The 14791-nt window shown below is 46.1% G+C and overlaps 1 protein-coding gene across 2 annotated transcripts in view; it reads left to right on the forward strand.

Moving 5' to 3' along the window:
* Positions 1-366: 366 nt before the first annotated feature.
* LOC119963484 (mitochondrial fission regulator 1-like) overlaps positions 367-14791 on the forward strand; it is a 43249-nt gene continuing 28824 nt past the window's right edge. Inside the window, exons 1-3 of one of the 2 annotated variants that reach the window (XM_038792683.1) lie at positions 367-498; positions 4983-5211; positions 5895-6018. In XM_038792683.1, the coding sequence (XP_038648611.1) occupies positions 4990-5211; positions 5895-6018 (346 nt within the window). In that variant the 5' untranslated portion in view covers positions 367-498; positions 4983-4989. Of the gene's footprint in view, positions 499-523; positions 760-4982; positions 5212-5894; positions 6019-14791 lie in introns of those variants that run through there. The other variant, XM_038792674.1, reaches the window with a different exon arrangement.

Raw genomic sequence — 14791 nt, forward strand, 5'->3', positions numbered from 1 at the left:
ATATATAAATCTGACCCCCCCCCAATATATAAATCTGACCCCCCCCCATTATATAAATCTGACCCCCCCCCCCCAATATATAAATCTGACCCCCCCCCCAATATATAAATCTGACCCCCCCCCAATATATAAATCTGACCCCCCCCCCCCCCCCAATATATAAATCTGACCCCATTTCCAGTTCTCTCCAGCTTTGACAAAGAGTCATCCTGACTCGAAACATTAGCTCCCTTCTCTCTCGCCACAGATGCTGTAAGACCTGCTGAAATTGTCCAGTATTTATTTCAGGTTTCCAGCATCCAGCCTGTATTTATCCCGTGGTTCATGTCAGATTGGAGAACAGGTGGGAGGAAGGCCAGTCAGCTGCTTTGCCCCACCTTGCCCTTACCAAGATGGCTGCCGTATGGCCCACGAGAACTGCAGCAGGGACACCACAACAAAACTTACTCTGATTGGCCGTTGCATCTGTAGACGTATGGTTGGTTTGTAGGATTTCCGGTAGGATTCAATTGGTTCATTGTGGAAGGAGGGAAATTTGATTTTGGTGGTTTGAAGGAAATACAACTTAAGGGACTGAGAGAGCGAGCCCGGGGCAAGAGCGAGCCCGGGGCCTGACCGAGGGGCGAGAGCGAGCCGCAAGACCGAGCCCGGGGCCTGATCGAGGGGCGAGAGCGAGCTCGAGGCCTGTCCGAGAAAGAGAGCGAGCGAGCCCGGGGCCTGTCCGAGAGAGAGCCCAAAGCAGCGCTGCTCTCTACTGAGGTGATAATCGGTTGTCTCCCGGGCCAGGGTAAAGCTGCTGCCCCTTCGCTTCATTGAGCGGTCCGGCTGTGATGGGAACCGGTTGCGGGTTGTTTTCAGCAGAAGAGAGAAAAGCAGGATTCCCGATACCTAGAGGAAATGCTCCAGAAAACTGGTCAAAAGAATATTCTCTAGGGATAGATAACCCGGAACTGCTATTCATCTTGTAATATGTTTAATCTCGGTGATTATCAGATATTTAATATTTGGCAGCGTAGCATCATTGTAATGTCTCCAACAGAATATGGAGCGCTGCAAAACTGATTTGATCCCTTATCCAGGATATAAATTACACTGGAGGATTTTCAATTAATCTTTTTCCCCTCTGTCTTCCTCGTTAAAGGGAAATCTGAATTGGTAGCAAGATGAGTGATGATTCACTTGATAATGAGTCTGGTGGTGGTCGATTCTTTTTATTCTTTTTCGTGAACTGTGGCTTGTAAAGGGCCTTTAAGAGACAAACCTACATCTTGTAGATCAGACTGGGTAAGGACGGCAGATTTCCTTCCTTGGAGGACATTAATGAACCAGATGATTTTTTAAAATGGCAATCAACAATGGTTTCATGGTCTGTTTGGGCTTTTAAGTTCAAATTTTTACTGAATCTCCATCTCCTGTGGTGGGATTCAAACCTATTACTCTGGGTTACTGGTCTAATGACAGTACCACTGCGCCAGCGACTCCCCTCTGCTGAATATGCTGCAGACAAAAAACGTGGACTGAGAAAATGCAGGATTAATTGGCCTCTGTTTACACTCAGCCAGCTGAACCTTACATTTCTGCTCAATTCTTCCAATGTCTCCAAACAGTCAGCCTCCAGAGGTCACCCCTGTCAGCGACTGTTTACCAGGTACTTTAATTTTTGTGGCTGTTGCGCAAATCAAGGTGATCTTTTGAGATTCTAGAATATCTCCAATAGTTGGAAAAACTATATTGAAAACAAAAAATTGTCATTGTGCTACAATTTATATCAGGGATCAAATCAGTTTTGCAGTGCTCTATATTCTGTTGGAGACATTACAATTCTGCTACTTTGCCAAATATTAAATATCTGCTAATCACCGAAACATCATTAAATACATTACAAGATAAATAGGACAGTTCCGGGTTATCTATCCCAAGAGAATATTATTTTTTATTCTTTCAAAACTTTTATACTTATCGCTTCAATAAGCATTTAAAATCCAATCTTTGTTTTTTACATACTCTGTTGAAATTAAACCTTGCAACTTCATGAATTTATGTATGTCAATGAACATAGAACATACAGTGCAGAAAGAGGCCATTTGGCCCATTGAGTCTGCACCGACCCACTTAAGCCCTCACTTCCACCTTATCCCGTGACCCAATAACCCCTCCTAACTTTTTTTGGACACTAAGGGCAATTTAACATGGCCAATCTTTGGACTGTGGGAGGAAACTGGAGCACCCGGAGGAAAATCACGCAGACACGGGGAGAAGGTGCAGACTCTGCACAGACAGTGACCCAGCGGGGAATTGAACCTGGGACCCTGGTGCTGTGAAGCCACAGTGCTATCCACTTGTGCTGCCCATAAATGCTATGACTAAGAAAGCACAACAACGCCTATACTTTCTCAGGAAACTAACGAAATTCAGCATGTCCACATTGACTCCTACCAATTTTTACAGATAGACCATAAAAAGCATCCTATTTGGTTGCATCACAGCTTGATATGGCAACTGCTTGGCCCAAAACCGTAAGAAACTACAGAGTCCTGAACACAGCCCAGTCCATCACGTGAACCCGCCTCCCATCCATTGACTCTATCTCCTGTTGCCTTGGGAAAGCGGGCAGCATTATCAAAGACCCCTCCCTCCCAGTTTATTCCCTGTTCCAACCTCTTCCAGCAGGCAGAAGATACAATAGTCTGAGAATGCGTGCTAACAGATTCAAAACCAGTTTCTTCCCCACTGTTACCAGCCTTCTGAATGGCCCTCTGATGGACTGATCTATCGATGTATCTTCTCTACTGTTGTAGCACTACACTCCGTATGCTTCACCCTAGGTCTATGTATTTGCATTGTATATTTATCACGTCCTATGGTTTTCATGTATGGAATGATCTGCCTGGACTGTACGCAGAACAATACTTTTCACTGTACCTCTGTACACGTGACAAATCTAAATCTTGATGCGCCTTTGTAAAATGCTGCATTATTTTTCATCTTGCAAAGCTACTATCCTTTTTTTTATAAATGTTTTTATTCAGTTTTCATGTTTTATATTGAACAAATTACAAATTGTTAGAGAGAGAGAAAAAAAAAGAACACGCAAAAATTAACATATATATTTACAGGTAAGCATCTTCGTAGTAATAACTGTGGCCTCCCCCCTTTAGCCGGCATACATATTTTACATTCCCCAACATGTTTATTGGCATTTATTTAGTTTGGTTTTGGGCCTTAGCTAGCCATCAAACCCCCGTAACAAACCCGTACCACCCCCCCCCCCCCCCCCCCCCCCCCCGGCTACCTTCCCCCGACTATTCTTCCTCTTGTACGTTGGCCACAAACAGGTCCCGGAACAGTTGCATGAATGGCTTCCACGTTCTGTGGAAGCCGTCATCCGACCCTCGGATGGCGAATTTGATTTTCTCCATTTGGAGAGAATCCGAGAGGTCGGACAGCCAGTCTGCAGCTCTGGGCGGTGCTGCTGACCGCCAGCCAAACAGGATTCTACGGCGGGCGATCAGGGAGGCAAAGGCAAGGGCGTCCGCCCTCCTCCCCAGGAATAGATCTGGCTGGTCTGAAACCCCGAAGACCGCCACTATCGGGCATGGCTCCACCCTCACCCCCACCACTTTGGACATAGCCTCGAAGAAGGCTGTCCAGTACTCCACAAGTCTGGGGCAAGACCAGAACATGTGGGCGTGGTTGGCCGGGCCTCTTTGGCACCGTTCACATCTGTCCTCCACCTCCGGGAAGAACCTACTCATACGGTTTCTCGTTAAGTGGGCTCTATGTACCACTTTTAGTTGCGTCAGGCTGAGCCTTGCGCACGTGGAGGTGGAGTTGACCCTATGCAGTGCTTCGCTCCAGAGTCCCCACCCTATCTCCATCCCCAAGTCGTCCTCCCATTTCCTTCTTGTTGCGTCCAGTACGGTGTCGTCCCTTTCTACCAGTCGGTCATACATGTCGCTACAGTTCCCTTTCTCTAGCAATCTTGCGTCCAGTAGGTCTTCCAGTAGTGTCTGTCGTGGCGGTTGTGGGTACGTCCTTGTCTCCTTTCGTAGGAAGTCAAAGCTACTATCCTAATGCCTTGATTTATGGTCAGTAGGCTGGTGAGCACCCAAACATGCATTGTTCAGTCTTGCTTAATTTGGTCTGAAACTTCACCTAAGTTCCAAGCCAAGGAGAATTCCATCTATGACATTAATCTTGGCAGTGGTAAATCAAATTGTGCAGTCTGGCACAAACGTCTATTGCCATGTCACTTTGTAAACCTATTAGATTAACATAAAGAGTACATCATACAGACTGCCCACGCTCTCCACTACTGCATTCCTTCACCCTTCCATATTGTCTTTACCTTGAATCAAATTTTCCGGTATCGCTCTGTCCCTCCTCTGCAGGTCACAAATACCAACTGATCAAGAATCTGATGCCCAAGTCCTTTCCCACATAAAGACCTGCTTACATCTGCAAACTTCCTGAAGCAAATCACCCTTCAAACCTGATGGAACTTTTTAATTTCTTGTAGGCTCTTCTCTGTTCACATGTTGAAATGTACAATTCTTTTGGAAGTTGCTTCTTGGCCTTTACCACTTCACCCCACTGTTGGAGACTGATCTTTCAGCTACCATGCTCAGTTTCAAATTTTCTTCCAAAATAATATCTTTCTGCCTTTGGAAACCTTGTGGAATTCCTTTACTTCTTGAATAAAAGTTCCTTTATTCCTTTACTGATTATATAGAAGCCCCTATCCCATTTTGTAAGTGCTCTGAGACTTCCTTTTTATTAGCAAACAATCAAAAATGTTTTTCCCTTTCAATCCGTATGACGGTTTTCCTGCAGTATGTGGGAATCATAATGTCTTTATATGATTCAGTATTTTATCGTATGCCCACATGATGCAATTTAGGAGCCTGATGGGGAAAATGTCTCTGAGCATGTATGAAATGAATTGATCAATAAAATACCTCATCTTTCTTTTCCAAACCCAGAGCTGAGATGGAAACTCTAGAGGAATTTGATCAAGAATACCCACTGAGCAAGATGTTCTGTAAGCGCATGACCAAAGAAGAATTTGATTGTGAAGCACTGACCTACACGGAAAAGGCACTGCGGGACTTATTTCACGCTTTGGACCAGAATCCATTACTGTGTGAGAAGGTGGTGAGGAAACGCAAACAGGCTGAACTGGAGAAGGCTGGGTTGAAATCCTTTATTAAGGTACTGTGAACATCACAGATCAGTAGAAACGGGGTTGGTTGCATCAGAAGTGTGATGAATTGCTAAAAATGGAAAAAACTTGGCTGCCTTTTCTACACTTGAGTCTTGCAATTTATGCTATTCACTGTTAGATGGCGCTCTCGTCAGGAGCAGCAGCTAATACAATGGGACGGTTGCATGAACAAATGTAATAGAAAGAAAATTTTAAGAACAAGGACTCTGAACTAGATGTTGCAAAACCCAGGTTTGCCTGGAGGGTTGAGTGTCAAACTTACCTGCTCCCTTTGTGTGCGGGCGGCACAGTAGCACAGTGGTTAGCACAGTTGCTTCACAGCGCTAGGGCCCATGGTTCGAATCCCGGCTTGTGTCACTATCTGTGCAGGTCTGCTTGGGTTTCCTCCGGGTGCTCTGGTTTCCTCCCACAAGCTTGAAAGACGTGCTTGTTGGGTGAACTGGACATTCTGAATACTCCCTCAGTGTACCCGAACAGGCACTGTCGTGTTGCGACTAGGGGATTTTCACAGTAACTTCATTGCCGTGTTAATGTAAGCCTACTTGTGATACTAATAAAGATTATTATTGGTTTCCCAAAGCTAAAAGCCAAGCTATTGTCTTTCGAGAACTGACTGTGGGTGACACCAGGTCAAAGACAAGTACATGTGAGTGTTTTTTGGTTTTTGCAGGCTAAATTTTTCTCAGCCGTGGATGGTCGGATGAACCGCTGCAATGCTGTTGAAATGGAAGAATTACAAGAAAGACTCCAGCACTTGAAGGAGGAGATGAGAAAAGTTCAGACATATGCTTGTGGTAAGACCACCATCCTTAAAACATGGTCAGATTTTCAACCCATGCTCGTTGAATGAGGAGATGGCAGGCAATTGTGAGGCAATGATTGGATTGAGTGAGAGTGGTTTCCCTCACGTTGGTAATTGGAACCTATTACTTACTTTGAATCAACAAATACTGGGTGGGCGGCACGGTAGCAGTGGTTAGCACTGCTTCACAGTGGCAGAGTCCCAGGTTCGATTCCCGGTTTGGGTCACTGTCTGTACGGAGTCTGCATGATCACCTCGTGTCTACGTGGGTTTCCTCCGGGTGCTCCGGTTTCCTCCCTCAAGTCCTGAAAGATGTACTGTTAGGTAATTTGGACATTCTGAATTCTCCCTCAGTGTACCCGAACAGGCACCGGAGTGTGGAGTCCAGGGGATTTTCACAGTAACTTCTTTGAAGTGTTAATGTAAGCCTACTTGTGACACTAATAAAGATTATTATTATACTGATTTCATGAATCAACTATATGGTAATGAGGGATGTGTGAATATTCAAGCAGAGCTGAGATAGCACGCTGCAATTTTTCTTGGCATATGATTAATCTTGTTTTCTACAGATAACCATTTTGGATGCTGTTGGTGGGGATGACTGTACAGAGGAAAAGTGTTGCAGCTAACTTAATAGCACCATGGGTGGATCTGCTGCACAATGGGGGAGGGGGAAGAATGGCAGGGCTATAGTGGTAGGGGGTTCAATTGTTAGGGGAACAGATAGGTGCTACTGTGGATGTCAATGTGACTCTAGGATGGTGTGTTGTCTCCCTGGTGTCAGGATCCGGGATGTCACTGAACGGCTGCAGGGCATCCTGAAGGGGGAGGGTGAAAATACAGAGGTCGTGGAACATATTGGCACCAATGGCATTGGTAGAAAGAGAGATGAGGTCTTGCATCAGGAATTCAGGGAGCTAGGCAGTAGACTAAAAAGCAGGACCTCTCGGGTTGTAATCTCCGAATTACTCCCAGTGCCACGTGCTAGCGAGTATAGAAATAGGAGAATAGCGCACATGAACCTGTGGCTTAAGAGTTGGTGCAGGGGCAGCACGGTGGCACAGTGGTTAGCATTGCTGCCTATGGCGCTGAGGACCCGGGTTCGAATCCCGGCCCTGGGTCACTGTCCATGAGGAGTTTGCACATTCTCCCCGTGTCTGCGTGGGTTTCACCCCCACAACCCAAAAGATGTGCAGGATAGGTGGATTGGCCATGTTAAATTGCCCCTTAATTGGAAAAAATAATTGGGTACTCTAAATTTATAATAAAAAAAAAAAGAGTTGGTGCAGGAGGGAGGGTTTTAGATTCCTGGACCTCTGGGACTGTTTCTGGGGAAGGTGGGAGTTGTACAAGTGGGACTGTCTACATCTGAACCAGAGTGGGACTAACATCCTTGCTAGTGGGTTTGCTAGTGCTGTTGGGATGAGTTTAAACTAACTCAACAGGTGGAGGGGGTGCAGACTGTTAGCAGAATAGAGACACAGCATAGCACAGAAAAGCAATTAAGTCAGAGGGATTACATAAGAGTCATAGATGGAAACAGGCGCTTCAGCCCAGCTTGTCCATGCCACCCAGTTTCTATCACTAAGCACGTCCCACTTGCCTGCTTTTGACGCATATCCCTCTATATCCACCCTGCCCATGTAACTGTCTAACTGTTTTTTAAAGGAAGAAATTGTACCCGCCTCCACCACTGCCTCTGGCAGCTCGTTCCAGATGCTCACCACCCTCTGTGAAAAAATGTCCCCTCTGATCTCGTTTGTATCTCTCCCCTCTCACCTTAAACCTCTAGTTCTAGACTCTTCTACCTTTGGGAAAAGATGTTGACTATCTACCTTATCTCTGCTCATTATACATCTATAAGATCGCCGTTAAGCCTCCTACACTCCAGGGGAAAAAGTCCAAGCCTATCCAGCCTCTCCTTATAACTCAGCGTAGTCAGTTTCAGGAGCGTAAGACAATGCTGAATGGCCTCTACTTTAATGCCCAGGGTATTACAGATAAAATGGCACGTTAAAATTACAGTTAAGGGCAAGGGTTGGCACGCGGATTATGATATAGTAGCCATCACTAAGATGTAGGTGAGGGAGGGGCAGGATTGACAGCTTAACATCCTGGGATACAGAATCTTCAGGAGGGACAGGGGAGGGGGAGGCATAGCACTATTAGTTAAGGAGAAAATTACTGCAGTAAGGAGAGATGATATCTTGGGGGTGGTGTTAAATAAAGATTTGTGGGTAGAGTTCAGGAATAAAAAAGGGATAGCCACATTGTTAGGTGTTTATTATGGACCCGCCAAGTAGTCAGCTGGAAATTGAGGAGCAAATATGTATGCAATTTGCAGAAGTGTGTAAAAATAACAATAGGGTGATTTCAACTTTCCCAACATTATCTGGGTTAGTCATTGTGTTCAGGGCTTTGTAAAATCTCAGCGATTTAGAGGCCAAGGACCTATCCCACCTCTTGGTAGCATCTGCCAAGTGTGTGGTCAGAGATGCGGCTCCAGAATCGGGCTCATCGGCCACACAAGAATTTGCAGAACCCATGACCAGTAACATGGAATTTCTTGGGTGGACAATCATGTTCGTTGTCGAATGATCGCCGAAGAATTAGATTTTGTAGTTCTCGCCCTTAACCCCTCAAAATCCATTATCCATCTTGATGAGATAGACACGCAAGGACCCTAACACACCAGAAGTTGGACTCTTTCTCGAGGAACCCCGGATCATGAATCTCTCCACTCTTCCCCCCCCCCCCCCCCCCCCCCCGGCGACCCCGAAATCAAAACCAGCGCCCGGGACCCTGCCAGATGCAATCCCTTACCTTCCACAAGGCTAGACTTCTCCCATCGGATCCCAGGGCCATCCAGAACCAGCCGCCGACCTAAGAAGCGAGGGAAGCGTGCCGGTCTGTAGGTGAGACTAGAACAATGCGTTTCAAGTCTCCTATCACCAGCATACACCTGGCAAACATCCATGTGATCGAAAACAAGCTGGCCGAGCTTAACGCTAGACTTGCCTCTCAGAGGCAAGTAAGAGACTGCTGTGTGCTCTGCTGCACAGAGACATGGCTCACTCCTGCCTCACCGGACTATGCGATACAGCCTGACAACTTCTCAAAATACCGAATGGACTGCACAGTGTCATCGGGCAAATCACCGGATGGAGTGGTTTGCCTCCTCATCAACTCTTCCTTGTGCTCAAAGGTGGCGACCATGCCGATCTACTGCTCCCCAGACCTGGAATGCCTGACTGCAGTGCCACCCGTACTACCTTCCACAGGCGTTCATCTGCCATCATCATGGCGGTCGACATCCCTCCCCAGGTGGAAGTGAAGAAGGCACTTGATGAATTGTATACCGCTATAAATAACAACGAAACCGAATGCATGAAGGCCTTTTTCATCGTGGCCAGAGACTTCAACAAGGCCAACCTCAAGTGTACTGCCAAAATTCCACAAACAAATCTGTCCCACATGGGGCCACAACATCCTTGACCACTGCTACACAAACATCAAGTGCACCCACTGATCCATCCCCCACCGCACCTTGGAAAATCAGACCATAAGTCGGTGCTCCTTCTCCCGGCATATAAGCAGAAACTTATGCAGGAGAATCAGGTTAAGAAGTTTGTGCAATGCTGGTCCGAGGCAACGCCAGAGATCCTACGCGACTGCTTGGAGTCAGTGGATGGTCCATATTCGAGAAACGAGCAGCCAACCTAAAGTAGTATGCCACCACCGTCACAAATTTCATCAGTAAGCGCATGGAAGATTGCGCGCCAAAGAAGATAGTTTGTGCGTTCCCCAACCGGAAACCATTGTTTAACTGAGAGGGTCACTCTACTGAACGCGAGATCTGAGGCGTTCAAGACAGAGGCTGTTTAGCACAGGGCTAAATCGCTGCAGTGAAAGCAGATCAAGGCAGGCCAGCAGCACGGTTCAATTCCCGTAACAGCCTCCCCGAACAGGTGCCGGAATGTAGCGACTAGGGGCTTTTCACGGTAACTTCATTTGAAGCCTACTTGTGACAATAAGCGATTTTCATTTCAGGTGACCTTGACCTATACACAAAATCTATGTACAATCTCCGCAAAACCATCAGGTATGCCAAGAGACAATACCAGATTAAGCTAGAGTCACAGAGTAATGACACGGACTCTCATCGGTTGTGGCAAGTCTTAAACAATATAACAGGCTACAAGCAAAGCCAAATAGAATCTCTGACAATGAAGCACCCCTCCCCGATGAACTCAATGCATTCTATATTTGTTTTGAGCAGGAAACCAACAAGCCGTTGTCAACTGCCCCAATACCCTCGGACACACCCATATCTACCGTCACAGCCTCCAAAGTCGTAACCGCCTTCTTGAAAGAGAACCAACGGAAAGCAACAGGTCCTGATGGAGCACACAGATCCTGCGCAGACCAACTGGTGGGTGCGTTCACGGACATCTTCAACCTCTCCCAATTCCGTTCAGAAGTTCCCACCTGCTTCAAGAGGACCACCATCATACAGGTGCCAAAGAGCAACCAGGCAACGTGCCTCAATGACTACCGTGCAGTGGCCCTGACATTTATCATTATGAAGTGCTTTGAGAGGTTGGTCATGGGACACATCAATTGCATACTTCAGACTGTCTTGATCCACTGCAATTTACATACCGCCATAACAGGTGCCATCTCCCTACACTCATCCCTGGAGCATCTCAACAACAAGGACTGTTATGTCAGACTCCCATTTATTGACTACAGCTCCGCCTTCAACACCATAATCCCAGAAAAGCTTGTATCAAATCTCCAAAACCTAGAGGCTTGGCTCCTCCCTCTGCAACTGAATCCTCAACTTCCTGACCCGTAGACCACAATTAGTAAGGTTAACAACAACACCTCCATGATAGTCCTCAATACTGGGGCCCTGCAAGGCTGCATATTTAGCCTCCTACTATACTCCCTATACACACATGACTGTGAAGCATATGGAGGTTGAGGGGGGACCTGATTGAGATCTACAAAATTGAGAGGTATGGACAGGGTGGAGAGCAACAAGCTTTTTCCAAGAGTGGGGGTGCCAATTACAAGGGGTCACGATTTCAAGGTGAGAGGGGGAAAGTTTAAGGGAGATGTGCGTGGAACGTTTTTTATGGAGAGGGTGGTGGGTGCCTGGAACGCTTTGCCAGGTGATAATGGCGTATGCTTCACCTTGTGTCTTTATATTTACATTGTGTATTTATCGTATGTCCTATGTTTTGCATGTATGGAATGATCTCCCCGGACTGCACACAGAACAATATTTTTCCAGAGTACCTCAGTACACATGACTATAAGTCTAAATCAAAGATCAACTTTCCATGTAGTTAGCTAGTGGATTTGCTGTCTCCGCCATTTTGTCGTGCAAATGTGAGTTTCGGTGCAGTTTCAGTAAATCTTTTGAGGTTCTTAACATCAATAGGTGTGAAATTTCATAGAAGGATGTCGTGACACGTCTGAATTGTAACTCAGATTGAAACTTTCCAGAAACTGGTCAACTTGCAATATCAGGTGGCTTGGAACAGCTGTCTGAAGTCCGTGTCTTTGCGGGCGGCAGAGTACCAGGTTCAATTCCCTGCTGGGTCACTGTCTGTGCGTCAAACAAAGAACAAAGAAAATTACAGCACAGGAACAGGCCCTTAGGCCCTCCCAGCCTATGCCGATCCAGATCCTTTATCTAAACCTGTCGCCTATTTTCCAAGGATCTACTTCCCTCTGTTACGTGCCCGTTCATATATCTGTCTAGATGCATCTTAAATGATGCTATCGTGCCCGCCTCTACCACCTCCGCTGGCAAAGCGTTCCAGGCACCACCACCCTCTGCGTAAAAAAAAAACTTTCCACGTACATCTCCCTTAAACTTTCCCCCTCTCACCTTGAAATCGTGACCCCTTGTAATTGGCACCCGCACTCTTGGAAAAAGCTTGTTGCTATCCACCCTGTCCATACCTCTCATAATTTTGTAGACCTCAATCAGGTCCCCCCTCAACCTCCGTCTTTCCAACGAAAACAATCCTAATCTACTCAACCTTTCTTCATAGCTAGCACCCTCCATAACAGGCAACATCCTGGTGAACCTCCTCTGCACCCTCTCTAAAGCATCCACATCTTCTGGTAATGTGGTGACCAGAACTACACAGTATTCCAAATGTGGCCTAGCCAAAGTCCTATACAACTGTAACATGACTTGCTGACTCTTGCACTCAATACCCTGTCCAGTGAAGGCAAGCATGCTGTATGCATTCTTGCCACCTTCAGGGTACAATGGACCTGAAATCCCAGATCTCTCTGTACATCAATTTTCCCCAGGACTCTTCCATTGACCGTATAGTCCGCTCTTGAATTAGATCTTCCAAAATGCATCACCTCGCATTTGCCTGGATTGAACTCCATCTGCCATTTCTCTGCCCAACTCTCCAATCTATCTATATTTTGCTGTATTCTCTGCCAGTCCTCCTCGCTATCTGCAACTCCACCAATCTTAGTATCATCTGCAAACTTGCTAATCAGACCACCTATACCTTCGTCCAGATCATTTATGCATATCACAAACAACAGTGGTCCAAGCACGGATCCCTGTGGAACACCACTAGTCGCCTTTCTCCATTTTGAGACACTCCCTTCCACCACTATTCTCTGTCTCCTGTTGCCAAGCCAGTTTTTTTATCCATCTAGCTAGTACACCCTGAACCCCATACAACTTCACTTTTTCCATCAACCTGCCATGGGAAACTTTATCAAATGCCTTACTGAAGTCCATGTATATGACATCTACAGCCCTTCCGTCATCAATTAACTTTGTCACTTCCTCAAAGAATTCTATTAGGTTTGTAAGACATGACCTTCCCTGCGCAAAACCATGCTGCCTATCACTGATAAGTCTATTTTCTTCCAAATGTGAATAGATCCTATCCCTCAGTATCTTCTCCAACAGTTTGCCTACCACTGACGTCAAGCTCACAGGTCTATAATTCCCTGGATTATCCCTGCTCCCCTTCTTAAACAAAGGGACAACATTAGCAATTCTCCAGTCCTCCGGGACCACACCCGTGCTCAAGGATGCTGCAAAGATATCTGTTAAGGCCCCAGCTATTTCGTCCCTCGCTTCCCTCAGTAACCTGGGATAGATCCCATCCGGACCTGGGTCTTGTCCACCTTAATGCCTTTTAGAACACCCAAAGCTTCCCTCTTCCTTATGACGACTTGACCTAGAGTATTTAAACATCCATCCCTAGCCTCAACATCCGTCATGTCCTTCTCCTTGGTGAATACCGATGCAAAGTACTCATTAAGAATCTCGCCCATTTCCTCTGGCTCTACGCATAAATTCCCTCTTGTCTTTGAGTGGGCCAATCCTTTCTCTAGTTACTTTCTTGCTCCTTATATACGAATAAAAGGCTTTGGGATTTTCCTTAACCCTTTTAGCCAAGGATATTTCATGACACCTTTTAGCCCTCTTTATTGCGCGTTTGCGATTTGTCCTACTTTCCCGATATTCCTCCAAAGCTTCATCAGTTTTAAGTCTCCTAGATCTTATGTATGCTTCCTTTTTCACCTTAGCTAGTCTCACAATTCCACCTGTCATACATGGTTCCCTAATCTTGCCATTTCTATCCCTCATTTTCACAGGGACATGTCTGTCCTGCACTCTAATCAACCTTTCCTTAAAAGACTCCCACATTTCAAATGTGGATTTACCCTTAAACAGTTGCTCCCAATCTACATTCCCTAGCTCATGCCGAATTGTGTTATACTTGCCCTTTCCCCGGGGAACGTGTGTTGTCAGCACGTTCTCCCCGTGTCTCCAGGGGTTTCCTCCAGGTGCTCTGGTTACCTCCCACAAGTTGGGTAAATTGGATGGACGTTCTGAGTTCTCCCTCTATGTACCCGAACAGGTGCCGGAGTGTGGCGACTATGTTATTGTATAAGTCTGAATAAAGATTGTAGACTTCCAGTTAACACAAATACTTTATTCAATGGGTTCGTTCTGTTTCCAGGGCTTAACTAGATATAATACAGTCAAGAGGTATGACCAGTGAAGCTAAGGTAAACTGCCTATGCTGAGCTGTCTCTGTCTGCTGCCGCTCACGACCCCTGTGCTTCTAAAAGAGGCGGATCCTGCCTTGGGCTCGACCCTTTATACCCGTCTCTGATGCTGCCCTCTAGTGATGCTGTGGCTGTTACATCTGTGCTGCAGACCCTGGTATATGTGCAGAAGTATGTACAGATCACTACATTTCCCCCCCCCCCCCCTCCCCCCTTTTGATTTGATATGTTTTCTAGATTGGCCGCAAGAAAACTACATAACAAGTGGTGAGAATAAGCAAATCTGCACACTGCGAAAATGATAAAGTAATATAGAAACAATTAACAGTGTTATGAGTCCATCGTGAGAAATGTTCATATTCATCTTGTGGGTGTGTTGCAATGTTGTTACAAATCTATCGGTCGGGTCCCTCACGGCTTCTGCTGGAGCGTCTTAACGGTGGTAGTTGGGATGATGGTTTGATGTCATCAAGAGTACTGTCTGGCGTTGTGTGGCGAGGAACGTCCTGTGGACAAATGGACTTGGTCAAGTTCAGTGTGGGAAATAATGGCGTTGTAGGCCGAATCTCTAATAGATGGGTAGACATTCAGTGTCGCCTTCTGGTGGCTCAAATAAGCTTGATAGATCTTCATAGTCTTGTACATGCATGGCGTTCGCTATGGAGTGTTTGCTTCCATTTTTGAGTTTG

Source organism: Scyliorhinus canicula, chromosome 1, assembly GCF_902713615.1.
Source record: "Scyliorhinus canicula chromosome 1, sScyCan1.1, whole genome shotgun sequence".
Taxonomy (NCBI): Eukaryota; Metazoa; Chordata; class Chondrichthyes; order Carcharhiniformes; family Scyliorhinidae; genus Scyliorhinus; species Scyliorhinus canicula.